Consider the following 26,378-nt stretch of genomic DNA (forward strand, 5'->3'; position numbering starts at 1 on the left):
TGTGATGGTCATTTTTGAGATGAAAACTAAGGTTCTAAGGCCTTAAGAAAATATGATAAAGTGAGGGTGTAAATCTAAATTCAGTGCTCTTTTCACAGTATTTTACAATTAGCAAACTTCCTACTAAGTCAGGAAGGTGAAGAACATTGAATTATCATTTTTTTACTTTATCAGGAGAAAAAAATTACTTAAAAAAAATGAATCGTTGTGTTTCTTACCTCTCAAACAGTGTATTTGATTCAGCCTACTTAGAGACAAACATGTCTCAGCCCCCTAGGAACACCCCTCAAATCCCTATGTTTATCTCTAAAAACTGCCCTGCTAAGGTGAAACTGTTTTCTAAATATCATCAGTTGTAAAAAGCAAAAAATACTGAAAACTTAAATGACTCCCACATTTGCTAAATTTATTAAATATGGGGAATGGAAATCCGTAAAAAGCAACGCTGTGTATATCTGTACTAGTAGCACAATTCTGGTGATGGATATATATTAAAATTTTTATAATCTCAGTAATGGAAAGAGAAGAAAAGGAAAAAGAAGTAATGGAGTAAAAAGATTTTTAGACCCTAATGATGATTTATCACTACTTTTAGTCTTGTTTCTGCCACTACCTGGGCACATTTAGCCAAGTAACTTCATTTATAACTCTGGCTATAAAGTTAAAAATAATATATGTAAATGTGGTAGAAAAACTATAAAATTTCAAAGACATATGAAGTGGCTGTATTTTCAGTCAAAGGAAAATGAACTCTGATAATGCGGAGTCTTTTGTTGTTAGTTCGCTTTCTATTTTAGGCACAATGACCTGTGCAGCAAAGAAAAAAATCAGCTTGAAGCAGGAAAATAAAAGCGATAGGCAACTTCATATTTCTTACCTGCGTACATATGGTATGTGAGCCTCTCTATAAGTTTAACAACAGTTCCTGCTTTGATAATTGGAATTCCAGCTTTGGGCTGCATGTTTTCTTCAAATATGATATTTTCTTCAGAGTCAGGCTCTGCAAATCTATAAACATCAGCACTAGGGAGCCTCATCTGCTCCTCCTTCTCTTCCTGTAGCATTGTCACATCAAGCATCCTTTCCAGTGTACTCCGGTACTGTAAAGATATCAATGCTGCCATCCAATTGTTCTTCTCTTCAGCTGACTTGGCAGAAAATATAACACTATTTTCATCTTTTAAAATTATTTCAAAAGCATGCTTGTACTCACTGGTGTCATCTTTGTCATTAATTTGTACCTTTCTCATAAAAAACTTTTCTTTAAGACGATATTCTGCATTGCTAGCACCAGGAAGTCTTGGCTGCCCATGATTTGATTTACAGCAAATCATTAAGCCATCAAAGAGAAATATGTGTCTCTCATGTTTGGCTCCTACACGAGTAAGAGTTCCTTCCATTATAAACTCATTGCAACACTGTCCAATGTCTTTTCCCTCCCAACCATCAATATTCTTCTGAATTTCGTTCATTTTCTTGATTGCTAGTTGTTTCCCCTTCATTTGCTGACTGTAAAACCGACATGCAGATTCACTGGGATGAAGGAAAAAACATTATTAGTACACAGATGACAGGGAAACTATAATTCATGTAAAGAAAGGCCAGTGCAAAAGTGTATTTTGAAAAGTTCCACTGAGAAGGTTTTCACTAATTCTCCAAATATATTAGTGTTACAACATACAGAATTTTGGAAACTAAAGCAAACACAGTAAGACTTTTTTTAGTGCTCTAAAAAGAACAACTGACTACTAACAAAATTCTGCCCTATAAATTAAGCTACAGAATGATTATTTCTACTACAGCTACTAAATATTTAGAATGACAAGTATTAAAAAGTAGCCCAATAGAGTGGGAAAAAAAGTAATTTAAGAGCTTTAAAAAAAATTATCTAGAAATACTTAAGTGGACAATACCTAAAGCTAACTAACATACATACATTGTAATTAGAAAACTGGAAGCAATATTATCTGAATTAATGCCTTGAGTTATATAATCCTTAAAATAAAGGACACTACTAATTTTACTTTGACAGAACAATGATGTTGACATAAATCTACCCAATACATTTTGCTCTATCTCTCCTTTAGCTTACCAGTTGACTCTCAGGAGGTCTGGTCTGGGAGTATGCAAGGAAAATGCACAAATATGAAAGGTTTTTCAAACAATAACAAATTCTCTTGGCTTTGATGTCACTTCCTCTGAAAGACCAAGCTTGTCACTAAAACTATTTTCTTCATTGTTTACTTGAGGAGGGAACTGGGATCCCTGAATTTACACAATATTCAGGATGAAAAGAAGGACTGTTTAAAAAGTGAAAATATTCACCTCAGTCTTCGCTTTGCAAGACTTTTAGAACATATTTTTTCCATACCACTCTGAACATTCAGTAAAGCTGTTATAGCTTGTTTCAAACATTCCTTGTCTTCTTGATCTTCACTCTTTTCTTCTAACTGCTGCAAAGTGAAAAAATAACAAATGTGAACCAGTAGAACAGTTTTGGACAAAAAAGAAAAAAATACACCTATTCTATTTAAGGATAAAGATAACATTGATTGAACTCTTTCTACCACAATAAAAATTTTAAACATGTCATGAAATACAGTATTCTTTTTAAGTCATTTTCTTTCTTATGTATTACTATCCATATCAAATATAACCAAATTTTCCACTGGAAAAAAAAAAGGAGTAGAACCACTGTTATAAGATGTTACAGTCTGTGACAGGCAATAATATGCAGTTTCTCAGATGCATTTTACTGAAAAAAAATACATAAATTATCTTTTTAACAATCATAGGACTTGGCACAGCAGTAGACACACATAGATGAGATTTTTTTTGAGGTATGTAACTTGGTATTAGATTTCTGAATCCAACATTGATGTTGTAAAGCAATAGGATGCTAAGGAAGATAAATATACCGAGAAGGATGCAATACAGTGGAGAGGAACCTGAAAGACACAAAACCTAGGATCAAAATTTGACTCTACTTTCTGTGTGACTTTGAGGCAAATTACTTGACTTCTAAGCCTCACTTTTCCTATCTGTCATATGAGCTTATAAAAAGCCTACCTTGCCTATTTTATGGGGTTATTAAAAATCAAAGCACTTGTAAATGATAATGTACAATTTAAGGGTAAGTTGTTTTCTTCGTAGTTTTACTACAGAATTAACATTAGTATTATGAAGAACTTTGTCAGTATGCACATGTTAAGATTTTGAGTTAGTGAAATGCAAGCATATTTTCAGTTAGTGGCTAAATATACTACATATGCCTGACAGAAAGTCTGTGCTTAAAAAGGATTAAGTCATCAATAACTACTAATCATCAATGCAACAAGGTGGCTATAATTCAAGCAAGCAATTAACTGAGGTATGAGTGTCAATAATTCAGTAACCTTATAAATCTGTTTGTGGCTACCAAAAAGGAAAAATTAAGAAATATTATTTATTAATAGAACTTTCATGCAACATTTAAGAACAAACTCTCTATCATAGAGGAAAAGACTTGAGAAATAAAACCACAAATTTCAAATTTACAAAGGTTTACTTTTCAATGAAAAGAAAATCAATGGCCAAGTGTTCATAAAGAAGATAACTAGGTTTTAACAGATATTACTAGTAGGTTGAACGCTGGACTCTGGGTAAACTCTCAAAGTACTTCTACTTCTATCATTCTAAACTATTTATTTCTCATATGGAAGAATTTTTGGAGACAAATGTTACCATAAACCTTTTGAAGTTTAGGCTTCAAAGGAAGCAGGTAATCTAACATTGAAAGCAATGTTTAATAAAAAAGGGCAAAATTCTACACAGTGTAATGAAAGCATCACTAAAGAGTGAATTATTTCACTGAGTTGTTTCAGAATTTAATCACTCAATATTCAAGTCAATATGACGCAAGGTAATTTTTTAGTCTTACAGGCTGATACTAACAGCAGAATATTACTGAGTTCTTTACAATCTATCCTTTGATATTTTTTATATTATTAATTCTGACAAACACATCTAAAGTTATACAAAACACAGAATTCTAACATTCATAAAAACAACTACGAAAGTAACAAATCCACTAGGAAATACGTTTGATTTTCTGTTCTAAAAGTGTTTCAAGTTTCTGGGTTACTTATCTACCACTTAACTGTAGCATTTTACATGTGGAATATACTGTTATCTCAAAAATATTTTTAGTATATTTTAAAATCACAAACCCAAAGCCTACTTCAAAAACCATAAAACTTTACTGATGAAATAATTTTTAAATGCAATATTTACCTTCATAGTATTAATCAAGCATCTAAAACAAATTTCAGTGTAATAAATGACCTTTCTTATAAGCATTCTTTGCTTCTTTTACTTAACATAGCTGACTTAAACTGGGCACTGGTGCAGAATAATTCAAGCTAACTACCATCAAAGGGGTGACTTATTGTTGATACAGAAACAAAGCAGTGGCAATCAGTATGTAAATGAGACTCCACAAAGCAGCATCCTCTTGTTACCAAAGTGATATTCAATACCATACTTTTCTCATCACTGTCTATTTAATAACATTATGTAATAGCAACAATTTAATTTTACAAATCCCGTTCACTTAAATAGTTAAAAAAATTATCAAGTCCTGAAATTACATTGCCGTATGAGATCATATTTAAACTGATCCAGAGAATCATATTCTAAAGCACAATGAAAACTCGTATCATCTATAGAGATGATTAAAATTATTTTCAGAAGAAAGGAGCCACTTTTACCAGCAGTTATTTTGAGGAGAGAGTCCTTAAGAAATAAGTAGAAGGGGCAGTAGTCAATATGATATATTGTATGTCCAAAGGAAACCCTGAGAGATAAATAGGATTAAATTTAAGAAGCTATGAACTGGAAAAAGAAAACTCACAATGGTATTCAGGAGACGAATAAAACTCGATTGGTTTACACATAAAAAAATAAAGTGTTGTACCTGATGCATTTTGTATGAGTTCAACTAATTCACAAACATATAAAGACTCCTTTCTTAAAAAAACAAATTAGAATCCATATGTTTTTATTTCTAGAAATTAGTTTTCTCCAACATGAAATAAATAAAATGATACATTCTGAAATAATATAAATTGCCACATGCTTGCTGACAGAGGCAGGCAGAATCAGAAACCAGGATTCCCAACTCTCAATCCAGTGACCTTTTCAATATACTACCCAAAGAACTAAAATGACTTGAAATACTTGTTTAGAAAATATTCACCAAATAAAACCTATTCCATCCAAATAGGTAAACTGCAATGCACAAGGATGACAAAATATACAACCTTATAACTGTCTAATTATAACTGAGATTTGGAACAAAAAGACAAAGACATTCACCTCTATCTTAAATACTGAGCACATATATGAAGAGCCCATCACAAAATGTAAGAACACAAGTAAAGAAGAAAATCACCAAGTAAATTTCAAAACTAGTTCCTTTTTTTCCCAACAAAAGTATTTTTGAGTTAGTGATTTCATATATGCAGATAATTATCCTACATTACAGAAAAGTTCATCAACTAGTATATGATGTTAATGATATTAACAAAATTTGATCTTCTTTTACTTAACTAGTGTAAATCCTCATTTTCCCCCAAGACAAGTAAGCAGATGATCATTATCAAGGTAGTATATACTACATGGAATAAACAGTATAATTCTTCCATAATTGTAATTTAAATAAAACAGTATCTTTATTAAATTAGCCAATGGTGGAAAATATAAAAATGAAATCTTAAAATATAAATTATGTGATCTATAATTAGAAAATAAAAGCAAAATTCTCAAGGTTTCTGAAGAATGTCATAAGTTTTATTGAGATACTTAAATGGTCTTGTACACTTTTAAAAACTAAACTATTAATAGTAGCTGAGTGAAAAAAAGAACTCAAAAGGGCAGATCTACAGGGGAAGCCAGTCAAGTTCCAATAAGAATTAATTTAACAAATATTTAATTAACCACCCATTAATTATAAGAATGAAAACATGGTGAGCAAGCCAAATCTGGTCCCTGCCGTTAGAGTATAAAAGAGAAGACAAATGAATTACAAAGTGCTATGATGGGGAAAATATAGGGCACTCTGGAAATACACAGCAAGAGCCCCTGACCTAATAAAGGGAGAGAAGATGACAAGGAAGGCTTCCAGAAAGAAATGACTATAAGGTTTGAAGGGTAAGAATGATTTAGCCATGGGGAAACAAGTACAAAAAATGAATTAGGCAGAGGAAATAGCATGTGTAATTCAAAGAGTTATATAGGACCAAGACTGAGAGAAACTAGCTGAATCATACTGCCTAGCGGGTGGGAAAGATGGGAGGTGGGGACAGGTGATGAGTCAAGATTCTGGAGAAGTCAACAGGGACCAAGTCATGACAATAAGCCTTATTAGGAACTTGGACATAAACTTGGGTCAATAGGGAGCCATTACGGATTTTAAGCAATAGAGACTAATGTGATTAATTTTGCATTTTAGAAAGATGGCTTGGGTTTGGTTACCCAGTCAAGGGCAAATTGTGTGGGGAAGAGAAGATGGGAAGGAAAGACTAGAGGGAGATTTGTGATAGTCCAGATGTGATTATCATGGTCCTCATAGAGAAGTGAGAGCAAACGAAAAGAGGATGAATCCAAAAGAAGATCCTTTTCAAGAATGAAAAGGAGTTACTTGGTGACTAAGTAGGTGTGATGTAGAGAAAGAGAAGAGCTGAGGACTTCCAGGTTTCTATTCCGAGTAACCAGATGGATAGCAGGACCACTTCGCTGAGTCAATGAACACAGAAAGAGTAGATTTGTTGGGAAAGATAAGGAGTTTTCAAGAAAGTGAATTTGAGTTGCTTACACAATGAACAAGCAGAGTTGTTCAACAGATAGCTGGACAATAAATAGCTCACATTTCCCCATTTCTCTTTCAATACCCCTCTCTTCATTTAATCTCTTTAATTCTATCGAGACCAACATAAATTCCTGATTTTCTTCATGCTGCTAAAAGCAACCTCTGTTGTGACAGTGTCTCAGACTCCTTCAACCTAAAATATTCAGTATGCTAATGTGCCACTTTGGTGGGGGTAGTGCGTCCTGAACCCCATCACACCCTTCTCCTCCTCCACGCCTATCCCACTGGGTACTCATGAAGTTTATCTAGAAAAAGCAGTAACCCCTTTGCTGTCATGTAGTAAACCAGTTTGGTGAATTTCTAGCTAAATTCTAGCTAGAAATTAATTCTAGCTAAAAAAGGCAAAAAAGTTGGAAACCACGATATTTATTTGATGAAGAAGTCATAACACAATAGTAAAAAAAAGGTGTTTCTATGTATCACTATTGTGTTTTCAGACAGAAAATAATCTTAGTTAATTGTAAAGAATTTTTAGAATCCCTGCCAATTAGACTAAATTTGTGTACTGTTTTTGTTGGGGAGTATTTTAAGCCCAAGCATGTCATCTGGGTGAGATAAAAGATGATTGAAGAACATGCAAGAGCAATGAAAAATAATCTATGCAACCAATTTTTACACATGCCCCATATTCAAATCATATTTTAAGTAAGATCCAGTTATTCCTATCTTTAAATTTATTAAAATATATTTTCTAACATTAGCAACTCTCTTGCCTACCTGTGGAATCTGAGTTGCAGCCTGCCCTTCACTGCTATCCCTCTTATTGTTACAGTCACCAAAGCCATAACAAATACTGAAGAAGACCTATAAAAATTCAAGAACTTCCAGTAACAGGTGATGGAAGGCAGAAGTTTTGGAAACTCTGTGCAGATAACAATTATTAAATCTGGACAAAATATTAAATATAGTTACAGGCATTGGAAAACATCTAAAAGAAAGCATAAGCCAGAAGCACTATTACTCTTGAAAAGATGCAACTTTAGAAAGTGTACACTATGAGATTACGGTGACAGTGGGGAAGAATGGGAGGGAAAAAGTAGCTTTACAGGCTCGAGATAAAAGAGAGCAGTTTAAGAAGAAATTGAAGGGAGGAATCTGGAAGTGAATGAACTGCAGAAGGGTTGAGACAAAATCTGAGGGTAAATTCTACCCAAACACCTGGTTGACTGCTAAACTCTGCATGTGTGGGAAGACCCCAGGGAGCCTAGCAAAAAAGTAGGGAGAGATCAAAGAGGAATCTACTCCTGAAAGACAAGAATTGTAGCAGATGAGTTCTGCTTTTCTTAAACTGAGTTTACTTCCCAACTGTACATAGCTCACACAGCAGAGAGTTAAAGCCTTACTGCTTTAAGGTGCCAAGGGACAGAGCCTGAGACTGGCAGAGTGGCTGGAAATTAAGGGACAATCTCTAGGTGTAAGGAAACCACAAAGAATGTGCCCCCAAATCTGAACACTATCTCTGCCCAAACACTTGGTCTTACTGCCAAGTCATATATGCAAAGGGAAGACGTAAGAGAGTCAAGTGAAGCATATGGAAATCCTAAAAAGTGAACAGAGGTATCAGCTGCTGCACAACAGACAAGAGACAAATTTACAGTTGAGTCCAGGAAAGTTAACTGCCTACTAGAGTAAAAATTCAACAATCTAAAACAAAACAAAACAAAATCAAAAGCCCACTAAAAGGATCCCAATAATCCTTCACACAACAGAATCCAAAGCTGTTAACTAGCAAAACTCCCCCCACCACCACCACCAATAACAACAACATAGGAAAATGTGACCCATATTTAAAGAAAAAAGCCAGTTAATAGAAACTGACTTCAAGTGTCTCAAATGTTGGATTTAGGAAAGACTTCAAAGTAGCTTTTGTAATCATATTCTGAGAATAAAAGAAAGACATAGTCATATTGAGTGGACAGACAGGAAGTCTCTGGAAACTGTGAAACAAAATCCAAATGAGAATTCTAGAGTAAGTATAATAACTAACAATTCTATTGACAGATCAATAGAAATTACCAATTTAAAGAATAAAGAGAAAAAAGATTGAAGAAAAATGAACAGTCTCAGAGTTCTATGGAACAAAATAAAGCAATTCTATATAAACATAACTAGTTCCAGAAAGAGAAGAAATGAGAGAAAAATTAAAGAAAATGCAATAATGTAAAAGCAAGTTAAAATCTCAATGGTGAAAGGAGTTTGAAACTTTAAATAGGAAATGAACCCTAAAAAATGTTAGGATAATCTCATTTATGAAATAAAATACCTTTTAAAAAACCATCTCTCTGTTCTTATCAGAGAGAAAATTACCAAAACTATAAATGCCCTTAAGAGTAGTTTAGCTGATTTAAAATTGAAAAATTGTAGTACAATAGTCAGCTGTTTGTTTATAATGACTCCTGAATTCCACTATACTATGTTTAACTTGAGACATTAAACATCTGTGGTCACATACAATATCATTTAGCTCACTGCTCTAAGTCCATGTTTCTGGAGAAGAATTTCTAAATTTAGAAAGCTAGTTCAAAGAAATGGAAGCTAGACAGACCTCTGCTGGGCTTATTTTTATGATACTGAGAGAAGAGCTGTTTTCTAAATCTCCTCTTATTGCTGGTATTAAGACATCAGCTCATAAGCAGTACAAAAAAAAATGGTCTTAAGCATATAGCAATAGCAATTAAACCAAATGCAGAATATGAAAAAATAGTAGTTAAAAATTTAACTAGAATAGATGTTTGATAGCATCCAACTCCCAAACTGGAAAAGCAGCAAATGAAAGCCATTAAGAAATGTACACAAGATATTTGTAGTGGGGTCTGCAGAGCATATCTCTTTACAAAGAGTTCCTGGCACATTATGTGAAGGCCACTACTAGGTGTTTAAAGTGAATGATGTAGCAATTTGTATTTGTCTTTTTCAGTTTGTTTTATATAGCATTGAAAAAAAAAAACTACTCTAGGAGGAAAATTATCTCCTACTTTTAACATTTCTCAGTTCTTGATCCTAAGTTTTTGCCACTCACTGCACCATTCAGTTGTACATTCTTATCTGCAATCCTACCCTACAATTCCTGTACTTAAGCATTTAGGATTACAATGTTTATAATATGTATTATGTTATAGGGAAAAGTTAAGGACTATTCTTCAAGTCAGTTAGTACACAAAAATTTAGGGATAATAAAGAATCTAATGTTAAATTTTAACATACAGGAAGCATCTAACCATGTAAGCATCCTTATTTTCTAAAGTAAAGCTGGTAATCAAGATAAACACTGCACTGTTACAATGAATTAACATTAACTATGATATTTACTATTCCATTGGTTCTTAATTTAATCTTACCTCAAGAGACAGGGTTGTTTTGAATGCATTAAAATTAAACCTGGACATATTTTCTTTCAATTATTTTGCTAATCATGTACTTTTTATTATCAATAAAACCTAAAAAAGGTATAGAGGTTTTAAGTGTTAAATTTTCTATTCTTTTTTCATTTAAGAGAAAACATGTATGTTAACCTCAACCTCAATTATGTACATTTAGTCTTATTCAGATGACTGTTAATAATTTTGCATTCCTCTAAGTTTTTACATGTCTATAATCTATCTGTTTGAAAAACATTGTTTGCTTTTCATGAGATTTTTGTTGAACTAAAATTAAATTTTAAAAATCTAAGACCAGGATGAAGTGATGAATTGTCCAATCATAAAAAACACATTTTTATGGGTTTACGAAAGCCAATATACACAGGAGAATCAGAAAGACAAAATGAATATAATTTTTATGGTACACCAAAAGCTAACTGTAATGGACTGAACTGTGTTCTCCATACTTGTTTATATATATGATCTTATTTGAAAATTGGGTCTTTGCAGGTATAATCAAGTTGAGATGAGGTCATATTAGACTAGAGTGAGCCCTACATCCATTGACTTGGTATTTTATAACAGAAAATGAAAAAAATTATTTTTTGGAAAGAGAGATTTGGATGCAAAGGTAACAGAGAAGAATGTGAAGATGCGAAGAAAGTGACATGAAGATGGAGGAAAAGACTGAAATGAAGGCATCCATAAGCCAAGGGATGCCAAGGATTGCTGGGATACACCAGAAGCTAAGAAAAGGCAGGAAGGATTCTCCGCTAGAGACTTTAGAGGGAGTATGGCCCTGCGACACCCTAATTTAGGACTTCTTATCTCCAAAACTGTGAAAGAATAAATTTCTGTTGCTTTTAAGCCACTCAGTCTGTGCTTTGCTCTGGCAGCTTTAGGACACTAACATGCTAATGCACAAATAACAATATAGATTTGTACCTGATTTTTTTAAATTGAGAGAAACTTAGTTTTCCCTAGGTTACATGGACCCAGCATACTGGAAAGAGAATAGGCAATTCTCTAGGGACCTGACTAGTTCAAAATCATCCTGGATAATTTTTTTCTAATATTTTATCTCCTTAAGGTATACTCAGACAAATAACACATCTATAAAACAAAGAAAAGGTTAAAATTTTTGTTGAGCTGAACAATGTACTGATTTGCTAACCTTCAAAATATCAGCTAACATATTTACTTAATCCCAGGAAACAATTCTATTTGTTTAACAAAGTAAATTAAACTTAACACAGAAAATCACATTACTTAACACAGAAAATGAGGTTTTCCAAAGGACACAGAAGAGTTTTTGTTGTTTTTTTTCACTTCATAAAAATGAACTTCAATGTGAAAAAAACTGATCAAAGGTTCCAAAAAGACTTGACTACTAAACTTTAACTTGCCAGGAAAAAAAAAATTTTTTTCCAGTTTCAGTGGCATTAAAGTCTTATACTATTAATAATTATACTTTCATTTTATTTATAAATTTTATTTTATTTATACTTTTATTTTATTTATAAATTAATTCGTAAGGCATTCTAAGTTTCCAAAGTAAACGTAATTATATATGTTATAGTTAAACTATTCCTACAAATATAAGACATTTATAGGAATTCTAAGGAAAACTTACTTTATTTTTCCTATTCATTTTTTAACAAGCATTTATTGAATGTCTAAGTGCCAAACATTACTAGGCATGAGAATTCAAAGATACATAAGGATCAGTTCCATTATTCATGGAGTATACAGTCCAATGACAAGACAGACAGTAAAAATGGGTCAAGTTCATAAATAGGAGAGAGTAAAGGAGTGTAGTTAAAGGATCAACCTAAGGAACCGAGGGAAACCAAGTTTCCCTTGGTTCAAATCAACATTTGAACAAATTCTTTGACAAGTAGGAATTTCTCAGATGAAAGGAGAAGGTATAAATAGAAGAGGAGTTCCAGGGAAACAGAAAAAAAGGGTATGAAATCCTAAACAGAAATAACATATCCAGGGCTGCTAGAAAATGTTTTATGGCTTAAGTGTAAGGTAAGTGACATCAAATATTGTGCGATAAGGTTGGAGAGAGGCTAAAGAATTTAGACTTTGTGTCCCAGTTCACAGGGAACCAACTGCACTTTTCAAACTGGGAGTTCCATAAAATACAAAGATCATATATGAAACTGCTACAGTAATCTAGGCAAGACATGCTGAGGGTCTGGACTAAGGCAGAATGGAGAGAATATACTGGATTCCAAAATTATTTCTACAGTCAAATCATGATGATCTGCCAATAAGGAAGAGAGAAGAATCAAAGATGGAACTGAGGCTTCTGGTGAAGGAAACTGAGCTGATCAACAAAGAAATGGAATACAGGGAAAAGCACAAATTTGGGCAGGCAGGAGAAGGAGGGGAAGTGGTGAAGGATGAGGGAGTAAAAGGTTAGTTTAAGATATCTGCAAGGCAAGAAGAAAAGTTTCTATTAATGGCAATTCTCAGTATTTATATTCTTTACTGTATGTATACTGAAGTATTTTTACATACATTCTCTTGGTTGATATAATAACCCAGTAAGATAAGCATTTCACAGATAAGGGAACCAGAGCTCAAAAGGTTAAATGACTTGTTGCAGGCTACTCAGTTAGTAGGCTACAGGGCTAGAATCGGAGAGGAAACATCAGGCTACCATCTAGTCTCACGAGCTTTCAAAAGCTACTCCATGCCACAGATAAATTATGGCTAGTTTCCAACTGTCATTGCTGTCTTAGCATTTTGCTGCTTCCCACTGCCCCAATTTTATTTAATCATTAGTGAGTCTAGAACCACCAACTCTACACTGGCACTTGGAGTAATGGCAATACCCAGAGGAAAAATATTTACAGTAAGAAACATGCTGGAAAAAAATCTTAGACCCTTAAGAGTTAGAAGGTCTTTCAGTCCATCTGATGGAAGAATTCTACCATAGTTCCTCAAAGTAACCTCTATAAATATATTATATTTTTAAAGGATTTCATGGTCTAATTAATTTGGGAACTAACTGCTTTATTACACAATTTAAAGTTTTTAATGTTCTAACGTACACTGAGAATTTCTAGTAGTATAATTAAGAATACAGTGCCCCCTCAAACATATTTGACCACTGAACATTTCCCCCAAACTTTTAATTTAGAGTATCTCATGGGACTAGCATCCCACAGAATATACTTTGAAAACATTGCTCAATGAAACTATTTAACTAAGCAACATACCAACAAATACAAAGTAAGGATAAGTACAAATAGTGTATTAGTCCTGGGGGAATGCAGAATAAAAAGGAGTGATCAATATTTGTGGAATTAATTAGGCAAAGTTTCCTGCCTAATATACTAATTTTGCAATGAAATTTAGGCAGTAATATGAACTAGGAATAAGCATGCTTACCAGTAGAGATCTTTTAAATTGCTAACTGATGCAATTATAAAATAAAGATTCTATTACCGTAACTTATAACTTTAAAAATTTAATTGCCTATAATTGGGGGAGTAAATAATTAATTTCTCATATTATTAAGATGGTTAGGTTCTACAGCCTTCTGAACCTTCATCAAAGGTTCTTGTTCCTACTTATTAACTAATGATTGCTTCAAGGTTTCATATGGCCTTTAATCTTTCAGAATTTCATTACAGTCTCAAGTAAAAATCCCATCATTCCTCTTGATTACCCTCTTAAAATAATCATCCTATATTACTAAAGACCATAAATGGTATTTTGTTTGTGGCCTAGAACAGAGAGCTAAGAGTGCTGTTAATTCTGCCTGGTGACTAAATCCTTTAACTTCCTCAGTCCTCTCTTAATTCAAACATTCCTGCTTGAGAAATCTAACTGAACTCCAAATTACTACAATGAAGAGAGACCTTGGAAAATGGAAGGAAAATTCAAGGATGAGAGTTCCTCCAGTTTACTAAACTAGGTCTTCTACTCATTCATTGATTCATTATAGAGAGCCCATTTCATCAAGTACTCCTGCAAACTATAAATCTGATTTCTAGTAATACAAGCTCCATAACAAAACCAACATATTAAATAGAATTTTTCTTTAATGAAAACATTCTTTTAAAAGCTAAAGAAATAATAATAGTATTAATGCATGTCTTATTTCATCTTCATGAGGCTAGTTCATTAATGGTAAATAAAATATCTTTATAACTCATCTGTTAAATTTTTTGAAAAAAAAATTGTTTTTTAGGCTATATTATCCATAACTCAAAGTAGACATCATTAGATACATAAGACATTTAAACATAAATCACTTTGAGCTACAGTATTGTATTATAATTTATACAGACTAAGGTTCCCTTTTTCCTTAATTTCAGTGCAGAGGAGGGAAAAAAGCAAAATCCTTTCTTTTGGTTCACTGCTTTTTAAGTTGAGTATTTTGAACTATAATCAAACGGGAAATTTTTACTAGGATTATATATTATTTACTGTTTGTAAAGTAATAATGAGCAGTTTTATAGAAATAGTTGCAAACTTAGGCTATGAAAATTAGGTGATTAATCTTTCCCATTACTTGGCCTTATCCCCACACTTGGTCCCTTATCTAAGTCCCTGAATCTGTTGAGATCTCAAAATGGAGACCTCGATGCATAAATCTAAGGTTGTTTCCAAACAATCGTCCGTGTGAACAAAAAGAACACAAGATATAAACAAAGAGCACAAAAAAAATCTTGACGATTGCTTTAAAATTCACTATTAAAACTGGAGAAAATATGTGACTCTTTTGTAGATTCATTTACATTTGCTTAACTAGAAAAAGAAAATGGATACAGACTAATGTTCATGAGCACTCAATAATTCACAAACTAATTGGAAAAAAAAACTGTGTCACACTTCAACATTTTATAAGTAACAGTTAAAGAGTTTTCTTACCTTCAAAAGTTCAAAGTAATGTAGACAGTGGTAAACAGGAGCTAGAAGCAGCCTGGGTAAAACATACTGAACAGCTTCTTTGAAACCTTCACCTATTGACTAGAAAACAAAGTGATTTAATTTTTAAGTTTACTTTTCAGACATCATATATCTTGACATAAAAATTACTATACCTGCAAGTAGAGGGCCGCTCCAGGCTTTGATAACTGACTAAGGAAACGATCATGAAAACCAGGTCGTAAAATATCTCGAGCATATGATTCATATGGATCAAATGCCAGTTCCTGAGAAAATAAAGAAGGTAAAACATAAATAATCTTTCTCCAAGGTAAAGTGTAAATAACCTACCACCATAAATACAGAAAGATTAAATTATGGGCACATCTATGCCTGCACAATTATGTATTTCTTTTAAAGCCTCTAAACAAAATTATGTGGCTATTAATTTTAATAGAATAAATCTAATATTCTCAAGTAAGAAAGTATATCAATTCTTTTTGATGAGTAATAAGATTCTTATATATTACGACACTTCTCAGGAAAGGATTCCAGTAGAGAATTATCAAAATACATGGTTGTAAGAATAGAGGGATTTTTGGTTCTGGAAAACAAAGGTTAGCCTGAACAATAAAGAATATAAATATCTACAACCAGGTAAAGTATAAACATTTAGAATACTGGTGCCAGACATCTATTTTCTCATGGTTATTTCTTAGTGGAAGACTTACTTTCACATTCTGTGAGTCATAGGTAAAAGTTTATATCATCTAAAATTTATTGTTACACTTTTCACAGAACAATTAAACAATTTAATCCAAATTGCCAAAAAAATTTTTACCATCAGTTATTAATAAACCAAACAAATCTAATGGTTAGAATCTGTTTTTGATGATTCCTGAGGAAAAAGAGAGCAGGTGTCTTGATTTTATCAGGAGGTAGGATCTCTACTCTCTTGTGTCCTGTGCCCGATTCCAGGTTGAACAAAAAAATCATAACGAAAACGGTGTTCTAGACCCTAGGAAGAGCTCATTTCTATGAAGGGTGATTCTAGAAAGAGGAAGAGGACATCTAGTGGAGGAGAGCAGAAAAAGGAAGTTTGAGTGAAAGACAGAACAAATAATGTTTACTTTAAATGTTGCTTCTTAGATTGTGTTTTTTTACGGAAAGACTGAATAACAATAATACAAGATCAGAAATCAGAAGACCTGACTTCTGTTCTTTGTGAAATGCAATACAGGATATAAAGCTCCAAGTCACCCTAAATCCCTTGAGTAATTTCAATTCCTTCAACTGCCTTCTCAACTGAAAATTTCTATAATAATATAACACTGGAAATTGCAGTCCATTGAAAATTTTACAGTGCTGGATAGTAGGTTTTCAAAAATAACAACAGGAAGGAGTTAGGTATGAATAAAGTGGATGGGAGAGAGAAATAAAAATGTGATTAGATGTTATATCTTGGGTCTCTTCAATTCTAGTATTTATATACAGCAAATAATCTTCTCCTTCTCTTTCAATAAACTCTAATTTATTATAGAATTTTTATGACAATTATATATATAAAGGAAAGGCTATGCAGTGTAGTGGCTTAAAAGCATGACTACAGAGTCACAGAGACCCAGATTCCAATTCTGATTGTACTACTTACTAGCTGTGACCTTTGACAAACTATTTACCATCTCTAAGCCAGTCTCTTCATTGGAAAATGTGGATAATACGTACTTTAAGGAGTTGTTTTAGAAATTCAATGAGACAGCACGTGCAAAGTGCTTACAAAAGTATATGAACATAGTGAGCACTGAATAAATGGTATCTAGTATTATCATTCTAAAATAGCAAATTTCAAGAAAGAAAAAAAATCAACAAGTCACTGAGAATCCAAGCTCTCATCACATAGTTTTATTTTGAGGATAAATTTGCAGAATGGCAAGCACTAAGAATCCATATATAAGTTAATAGAAGATTTTATGATCAGTTTACTGGTTAAATGCAGTACTTGTAAGTCATTTAAAAACTTAATTATCAACATATACAATTGTGAATTAAGAATGAAAAATACAGACTATTCTAAACAGAAAGAAAAGTACAAAGAACAGCTTAACAATTCGATTCACCATCTAACTCAAAAAAGCCCCACATTTTATAACACTTCAGCTCCTTTTTTAAAGAAATAAAACAGTACAGATGTAATGATCCTCCCGGGCTTCTTTTCAGAAGCTAATTTCTTCTCCTGCTGATCCCCAGAAGAAATCAGGAAATCACTATTCTGAATTTGAGTTTCATCATTTCATGTTTGTTTAAATATCATAATTACATACGTATCAAGATATAAGGCTCTATTTTCAAATTCCATATAAAAATAATATAAATAGTATATTCTTCTGCAATTTAGTTTTTATATTTAAAGTTATTTTAAAATTTTATTCATTTTGATTCATACAGTTCCTTACAGTTCATTTATTACAAACTCTGTATAATACTCTACTGTAAAATATTCCTTTCATTAAGGTAATTTAGGTTTACATGCAGTTTTAAGAAATGATATGGAAAAATCCTGTCTGCACACCACCTAGTTTCTTCCAGTGGTAACCTCATGCAATAGTGCAATATCACAATCTGGCCATTGACACTGATGTAGTAAAGTATAAAATATTTCCATCACCACAAGGACCTCCTGCTGTCCTTTTATAGCCACACCTCCCCTCCCCCATTACAGCCTCCTCTTTAGCTCCCAGGAGCCACTAATCTGTTCTGCATCTCAATAGTTTTTTTCATTTCAAGAATGTCATATAAAAAAATTACACAGTATACAACTTTTTGGACTTGCTAGATATGATAATTCTTTAACTTTTTGAGGAACTGCCAAACTGTTTTCCATAGTAATTGTACCATTTTACATTCCCACCAGCAAAGTATGAGTGTTCCAACTTCTCCACAACCTCGCCAACACTTGTTATTTTTATTTTTTTTAAATTCTAGCCACCTTAGTACATGTGAAGTGGTATTTCACAATGGTTTTGATTTGCATTTCACTAATGGCTAATGATGCTAAGCATCCTTTCATGTGCTTGTTGGACATTTGTGTATCTTCCTTGAAGGAATTCCTATTCAAATCTTTTGCCCATTTTAAAACTGGGTTGTTTGTCTTTTTGTGAGAGTTCGTTACATACACTGAATATATCAGTGTATACCAGATAACATTAGATATATGATTTGCAAATACTCTGTATGCTGTCTTCACTTTTGATGGTGACCTTGCCCTTTTTTAAAAAATTGAAGTACATGAACAAAATTATACTGTATAGCATGGGGAAACATATACAGGATCTTGTGGTAGCTCACAGAGAAAAAGAATGTTGACAATGAATATACGTATGTTCATGTATAACCGAAAAATTGTGTTCTACAGTGGAAATTGACACAACATTGTAAAATGACTATAACTCAATAAAAAAAGTGTAAAAAAAATTGAAATACAGGCAACTACAGTGTGTCAATCTCTGGTGTACAGCACAATGACCCAGTCATGCATATACATACATATATTCGTTTTCATATTCGATGGTGCCCTTTGAAGCACAAAAGTTTTAAATGTTAAGTCTAAACTATGTATTTTTTTCTTTTGTAGCTTGTGATTTCGGTGTCATATCTAAGAATCCTTTGTAAAGCTAAGGTCATGAATACCTACCTATGCTTTCTCCTAAGAGTCTGATAATTTTAGCTTTTACATTAAGTCTCTGATCCATTTTGAGTTCATGCTTATAGACTATTGAGAGCTTTTTGTGTATGATGTGAGCTAAGGAAGAAATATTTTCTTTCCATATGGACAACCAGTTTTGACCCAGCATCATTTATTAATTAGTTTTTTCTCTACTGATTAACAATGTAATCTGTTACATATCATGTGTATGTGTACTTTTTTTCAGCTACATAAAATGGACCTTTAAAAATCGAAAATAAGTACTTTCTTTAAATAGGCAAGTTTCATCAGTTTACATATACTGAGTCACTGATGTAGTAGTATAAGGTAATTGGATTTATTTGTATCATGCTACAGTTGGCCCTCTGTATCTGCAGGTTCCACATCAGCCAATACAGAAGGTCAACTGTGCTATGCCATTTTATATGAGGTTATTTGAGCATCTATGGATTTTTGACACTAGAGCAGGGATGGGAGGGGGATTTCCGGGAGCCAATCCCCTATGGATACTGAGAGATGACTGCATTTTGTTTTCATTATCATTGCTTTTCTTTGCTTCATTATTCTTTCCTATTAGCACTGGAAATACTTCAAAGTGTTACTATAGTTCTTGTACATTGTTAAACTATAGGTAGTATCTCTATTCTTCTGGTGATTTTCCCAAACGTTTTAAAAATCAAATATAGTTTGTTATCTATAAATTCTTCTAAATTTTAAAGAGAGTTTAAAGTTGTTCAGTTTTTCTTATGAATACAAGCCCATTTTATGTGTGTAGTTTAACCCTTCCTTTTAAAGTAAGAAAAATACTTTGGTTTTAAAAATACTCAATAGCTTATAAATTTACCAACACATTTCCCACCATTAGTTCTGGTATTCCTTGACTTCTCTCAGAGTACAACTTTCCTTCTGGCTGAAGAACATCCTCTAATATTTCTTGTAATAAAGGCCTATGGATAGTAAAGTCTCTTGGTTAACGTCTATCTGTTTTTATTTGTTCCTCGCCATTTCCCTCTCATTTTTTGTTAAACTGAGGTACAACCTACATGAATTCTGCAATTTGATGAATTTTTACATTAGGTATGCAATCCATCTGTGTAATCACCACCCAGGTAAGGAAACAGAAATCCAGCACCTCAGACAAACTTCTTCACGCTCTGTAGTCAACCACTATTCCAATCTCTATTACCAAAGATCTGTTAACGTATTTTTGAACTCCCTACAAATGGAGTTATGTAGTATTTTGAGTCTTATTTCACTCAACATTATGTTGCCTTTTGTTTTTATCAGTAGTTCACTCTTTTTTACTGCCATATAGCATTTCACTGTATGAATATAACAAAATTATCCATCATGAATAAACCTGCCATGGACATTGTTGAACATGTCTTTTGACAAACACAGGCACTCATTTTCGTTTGGTATATGCCCAAGAGTGAAACTGCTGGAACACACGGTACGTTGTATGCTCAGCTTTCACAGATATGCCAAACAGTTCTCCAGTGTCTGTACCAATTTACACCCCCTCCACCAGCAATGTACAGTTCCAACTGCTCCATGGTTTTAAACTACATTTCCTGAATGAATAACGATATTGAACACCTTTACTTCTTTTAGGAAATATCTGCTCATATCTTTTGTCTATCTTTGAAAAAAAAACTAAGCTGTCTGGTAGTTACTGATTTGTAGAAGTTCTTTACATACTCTGGGTATGAATTCTTTATTGGTTACAGATATGAGAAATATTGTCTCCCAGTCTATAGCTTGTCTTTTCACTCTCTTAATTTTGTCTATTGATGAACAGATGTTCTTCATTTCTGGAAAATTCTAGATTTTTATCTCTTCAAATATTGCTTCTCCATCATTCTTTGTCTGAAATTCCTTTTAGATGTATACTGAAACCTTTCAGAATAGCCTTTACTACTCTTAGCTGATCTTTCATATTCTTATCTTGGTCTCTCTGTGTCATATTCTCACATATTCTCTCTGTGTCATTGTGTGAATTCCTGAATTCTATCTTCCAGTTCACTAATTTTATCCTAGAACTAGGTCTGGCAAATGTTATGCTACATAATGAGCTTTTACTTCAATGCTTGTGTATTTATTTCCCAGTATCTCTAACTGTTTCTTTTGATACCTACTTGCTCTTGTTTCCTTTCCGCTTGTTTTGTTTCACAATGTTTTCTTTATAAATGAATCATATTCCTTCATTTATCTCTTTGAGCATTCAAAACTTTTAAACTCTTTGTATATCTATTGTATAAAAGTAATTTGATCTGGAATGAATTCATATTCTAATAGTTGATTTTGTTAGGTATCATTCAAAGTATTAATATTTGTCTTATATTTTGGAATTCTGTATTACAGGCTTCTTAGGGGGAGGCTTTTAACTTCTGATTTCTTTTCCTTTCCCATTTCTTTATAAACACTCTTCCAGACCAGAACCTGCTCTTAAATCTTAAAATGACTTTTGGGTCTTGGGCTCTGTGATCATACTGGCTTAATATCATGGGATGCTGTGTTAAGTTTTAAGGTAAATTAGTTATAACGTAGGATTTTTGTCCTCTACCTCCAGTCCACAATTTTCTATAAAATCTTATAGGTAGCAGGTTAGCAGATTTCCCCAGCATCTTATTACAATCAGGGCCTTAGAGTAAGAAATCTTGCTCATTTTCATGGAGCCCATTTAGTCCTCATTATCCTTAAAAGCTAAATACTCAGCTACCAGAGCTAACTACCTTAAAGTATGTTCCATTTCTGATCTTGTTTTTGAGTCTAATTATGTATATTCCTTTTTTTTCTTTTAATACTTTATGACATCTATGTGCTTGAAGCAAGACTGAAGGACTGTAGTGAAGCTTAAACTAGCAAATTATTTTGCTTGAAAGTCTTAAGTTTTTTGTTTTACAAACTCAACTCTGAGTTACAATAAAATATATAGTGGATTTTAGAATGAGAACAAAGCAAAAGCTAGAAATTTCAGAATGACTATCAATGCTAATTTATTAGGACAAACTCATATATTTTAACAGCTGAAATATCAAGAAGAGGGTTACTATTTTTCTACTCCCATGATATCCGAATCACTTAGGTCCTGGACTTGATTTTCCTAGTCACATCATCCATCCTATTCTAAATAATAATGCACAGTTATCATATATTGAGTAATTGTATGAGGGTGGTTAAATATTTCAGGTAGGTTATTTTACTTAATTTTCACAGAAATCCTGAGTCTTATTAATATCCTTATTTTACAAACATAGATAAGGTTTAGAGATGTGAAATAAATTGCCCATGGTCACACACAACTAACAAACAGCAGAGTTTAGAGTGGAGCACAGTGATCTGATCTCAGGTCCAAGTTCTATGGCCTCTTCATTGACAGGGCATTCACCAACTTTTCTTAGTTTTGCTATGTGAGATAGAAGATTAACTGTCAGCTGTCAATGCTTCCCTCTGTGGGATATGCTTTTTCATAATGGATGAGAGACTACTTCATGTTTCATAAAATAACAGAAACGAATGTTGATAACGATCTTATGAAGGAGTAATACAGCTGAGTTACAGTGCTTTACTAGAAAATGAACTGTTATATTTTAGAAAGATGGCTTGAGAATTTTGTTTCATCATGAGTTGTTAAACAATTAACCAACATATCACACTCATCAAGGGTTAATGTGCTTTGTAAACTCATGGCATCACAAGTAAAAGATTTTGCATGAAATTAAAAAAGAGTTGAGTACAATTATTAGTCAGCAGTTAATACCTATGTTAGCTGGAAACAAGAATTAAGATCCCAATTTTAATGCAAATGTAAGGCCTGCTAGAGGCAGACCTTTTTTAGGTGTATAATTAGAGTACTTACCTCTGCTAAGTCTTCAAAGCAGCTTCCTACTAATGGATGGGGACTGCCTTCATCTGTCATTTCTACAGTATCTTCTATATGGCCCAGTAATTTTACACTAAGTTCATGTATATCTACTATACGACTAAATATATTTTCTACATCCTGTTGGGAGGAAAAACACATTAATTCAGTTGGTTGTATAATAAAAAAATAAAATTTGAGCCAATAAGTCATTTTATAATCATGAAATTTAACATGGCAGATACAGTGAGAAATTTCAATAACTTACAAATGTAAGACAATTAAAGAATTCTTTTTGGAAAGATGTACAATTTGCAAATACATTTCTCTACATCACTTGTTCTCCAACGTTTTGGTCTCAAAACTCTTTCACACTCTTAAAAATTACTCAAAAGTCAAAAGGGCTTTTGTTTATATCTATCAATGTCATATTAGAAACTAAAACCATGAAAATTATAAAGCATTTAATTCATTTAAAAATGATAATAAATAACACTTTTATGAAAACTATGTTTTCTAAAACAAAAACAAAAAAACTTAAAAGAAAGGCATTGTTTTACATTTTTGCACACCTCTAACATCTATCTTAATAGAAGATACCTGGCTTTTCATAAATATTTCTGCAGTCAGTCTTTTGTGATACATTGTTTTGGTTAAAGCATATGGAGAAATCTAGCTTTGCAAAGACATGTAGTTGGAAAAGGGAGTGGTATTTTAACAGGCTATTCAAATAACTGTGGGCATCCTTTTCTTTTTCTGTATTGTTTCTTTACTGAGGTATAAGTCACATACCCTTTTAAAGCTATTCAATGGTTTTCACATATTCACTATCAAATTCTAGAACATCTTCATCGCCCCAAAAAGAAAGGCTGTATCCATTAGGAGCACTCGCCATTCTTCCCCTCCAACCCAACCCCTAGTCTCTGGCACCAATTAATCTACTTTCTATCTCTATGGGTTTGCCTATCTTGGACCTTTCATACATATGGAGTGAATATCCTTTTATGATATCATACAAAAGCCAATGAATGGTAGTTTCGTAAACATTAGCTGCAACGTGGAATCCGAAACAATATAAATTTTGTACTGATACATTAAAATCCACTGTTCTAGTTTGAACTTTGAATGTTTTATCCAAGTGTGATTTTGTAGTGGAATTACTAACTAGTATGGCTAGTTTACAGCTACTATTATATGAAACTCAAACTCTTTTCCTAAGTATTTTTAACAATTATGTGTTCACGAGCAATGTGGGGATTTTATATTCCCACAAACAGTTGCTCTACATTCTTTTCAACATTTGGTACTGTCACTCTTTTTAATTTTATCTTTTCTAATGAGTGTGTAGTAGTATCTCATTATGGTCTTAATTTGCATTTTCCTTATGACTACTGATGTTGAGCATCTTCGATGTACTTTTTGGTCACTGATATATCTTCTTTTATAAAGTGTTCAAATTTTTTGCCCACTTAAGAACAGCAGGCTGTTTTTCTAATTATTGAATGGCAATAATTCTTTTTTCTGGATACAAGTCCTTTGTTAGATATAAGTATTTCAGATAGGTTCTACCAATTTGTGGCTTATGTTTTATTTTTCTGACAAAGAATAGCAAATTTTTCATTTTACTGAAATCCAATTCATTACTTTTTTATTTTACAGTTCTTTATTTTTGTGTCCTAAGAAATCTTTGCCTATCCTTTACCGCTTTATTTTTTAAAACAATTTTATTAAAATATATTTACATATCATGCAATTCACCCATTTAAAGTGAAGAATTCAATGGTTTTTACCATACTTCCAGGTTTGTGCAACTCATAATCTACTCCTTTATTTTTCATTGTTCATTTATTGCCATAACTTGAGCCCCAATCTCAGCCTCTGTAGTGAGCACCGCGTCTCCATGAGTCACCTATGTAGCTTCAGTTCCAGAAATTACTAGAATGCAACCTCCCTCAGACAATCTCAACTATTCTCACTTAGCATTTCTCCAGGACCCAGTTATGTTGGTTTGACTACTATTGTAAGATCAGTAATAATCGTTCTCTAATTTTCAACGTTACTGGCTTCCTCCTTTGAGCTCCCCAAAATACCGTTGTCATACTTCTGTTATGGTAATTACCACATTGTGATTTTTTTTTTTAATGGAGGTATTAGGGATTGAACTCAGGACCTTGCGCACACTAAGCATATGCTCTAACCCTGAGCTATATCCCCACAGCTGGTAATTACCACATTGTATTGCAATTTAAATTTAAGTTTACATCTCAGTCTTGTCAAGACTAAACCTGAGGGAAGAAACTGTTTTATATTCATCTTTAAATCCCCACTGCCAAGTATGGAGCCTAACAATGCAGGCAGCACTGATGAAGTATTGGTTCAGTGATGCAAATGAATCAACTTAAACACAAAAATCTTCCACCTAAACAAGAGGTTTTATTCTTTGGAATATTTAGAAGATTCTGTGAATTTATTTGTACTTATACAATCAGTCTAAGTTTGGATTTTGTCTCTTAATTTCTGATGTTTAACTTATTGAACCTGTCGTATCAATTTTATTTGTAATCATAGTTGCAATGAGTTAAATCCCACAACTTTAAAAAAAATGGGCCAATTAGCAATCATGAACTATACAAATTCAAATCATGAAATATACCTGAGTTGTCATGTAAAATTAACAACACATGCAATGATATATGTGTACACAATGATACTCACATTAGCTGAAAACAGTTTTGAATTGGAGACAAAGGGCTCTCTGAAAACTTTTATAATTAAATTTAGTTCCCTTATGTACTGTCGAATTTCTGCCATAAATGCTTTTACCAAATCATAGTAAGTTTGCTCTCCTGAGGTGGAAGGCTCTTCATCAGTTAAAGATAATATATTTATATCTTCTACATCTTGATGAAACATATCCATCAATACCTACATAGAGATATTTTAAAAAGTGTAATAAAATATGAACCTATAGTCAAATTTGAAGTTAAGCACTCTAAAGTTATTATTTGAAAATAGTTCTTAAATGATAAAAAGCAGGCATAAAATTACCTCTTCTTGGATATAATGCCACTGGCGCCTCCACAGCTTCTCTGAAACAGAATTCTACACCTGATATCACAAACTGCCTCTTCCAAATTCTCTGTCAATATCAGTATCTGTCTGTCTGTCTGTCTGTCTGTCTCTCATGCTAACCTATTACTTCCAATTTGCTCCAAATCCTGTCTTAGATTTCTCTCTTAGTTTCCTGTTTCATACCATTGGCATCACCACCTCATTCCAGGGTCTCACATAATTCATATTTAAATAATTCTTACAGCCTTCTAGCTGGCCTGTTTGCCTAAGTTTTTTAGAGACTGATCAAATCAAGTCCTGTTTTTATCCAAGAAGTCTACTTTTCTTACTCTTGCTGAATCTCATCTTTCCCCTTCCATGAATTTCCAAAGAATTATCCCAATAACACAATAAATTAGTATTTCATCTTGTATTACTTTCTGCTTGTTTCAAAAATATAAATACCCTTTCTTCAATTCTAGAACCTTTTTACACTACTCTTGCATCTCTTCCCTGTGTGAGCACAACTATGCACTAAAAAATATTTTATTTATTGTTTCATTTCAAAGTATCAAATATTTTATATTCATTGAAAAGTAATTA

The 26,378-nt window shown here is 32.8% G+C and overlaps 1 protein-coding gene across 2 annotated transcripts in view; it reads right to left on the reverse strand.

Moving 5' to 3' along the window:
- The window catches only part of SOS1 (SOS Ras/Rac guanine nucleotide exchange factor 1), a 134,703-nt gene that overhangs the window by 36,739 nt on the left and 71,586 nt on the right, over positions 1 to 26,378 (reverse strand). For both annotated transcript variants that reach the window (XM_032497379.1, XM_032497378.1), the window contains exons 5-10: positions 25,440 to 25,649; positions 22,722 to 22,865; positions 15,333 to 15,443; positions 15,160 to 15,258; positions 2,326 to 2,453; positions 878 to 1,533 (exon numbers count right to left, since the gene is read on the reverse strand). In XM_032497379.1, the coding sequence (XP_032353270.1) occupies positions 878 to 1,533; positions 2,326 to 2,453; positions 15,160 to 15,258; positions 15,333 to 15,443; positions 22,722 to 22,865; positions 25,440 to 25,649 (1,348 nt within the window). The remainder of the gene's footprint in view (positions 1 to 877; positions 1,534 to 2,325; positions 2,454 to 15,159; positions 15,259 to 15,332; positions 15,444 to 22,721; positions 22,866 to 25,439; positions 25,650 to 26,378) is intronic.

The sequence above is a fragment of the Camelus ferus genome, chromosome 15, assembly GCF_009834535.1.
Source record: "Camelus ferus isolate YT-003-E chromosome 15, BCGSAC_Cfer_1.0, whole genome shotgun sequence".
In the NCBI taxonomy this organism is placed as follows: Eukaryota; Metazoa; Chordata; class Mammalia; order Artiodactyla; family Camelidae; genus Camelus; species Camelus ferus.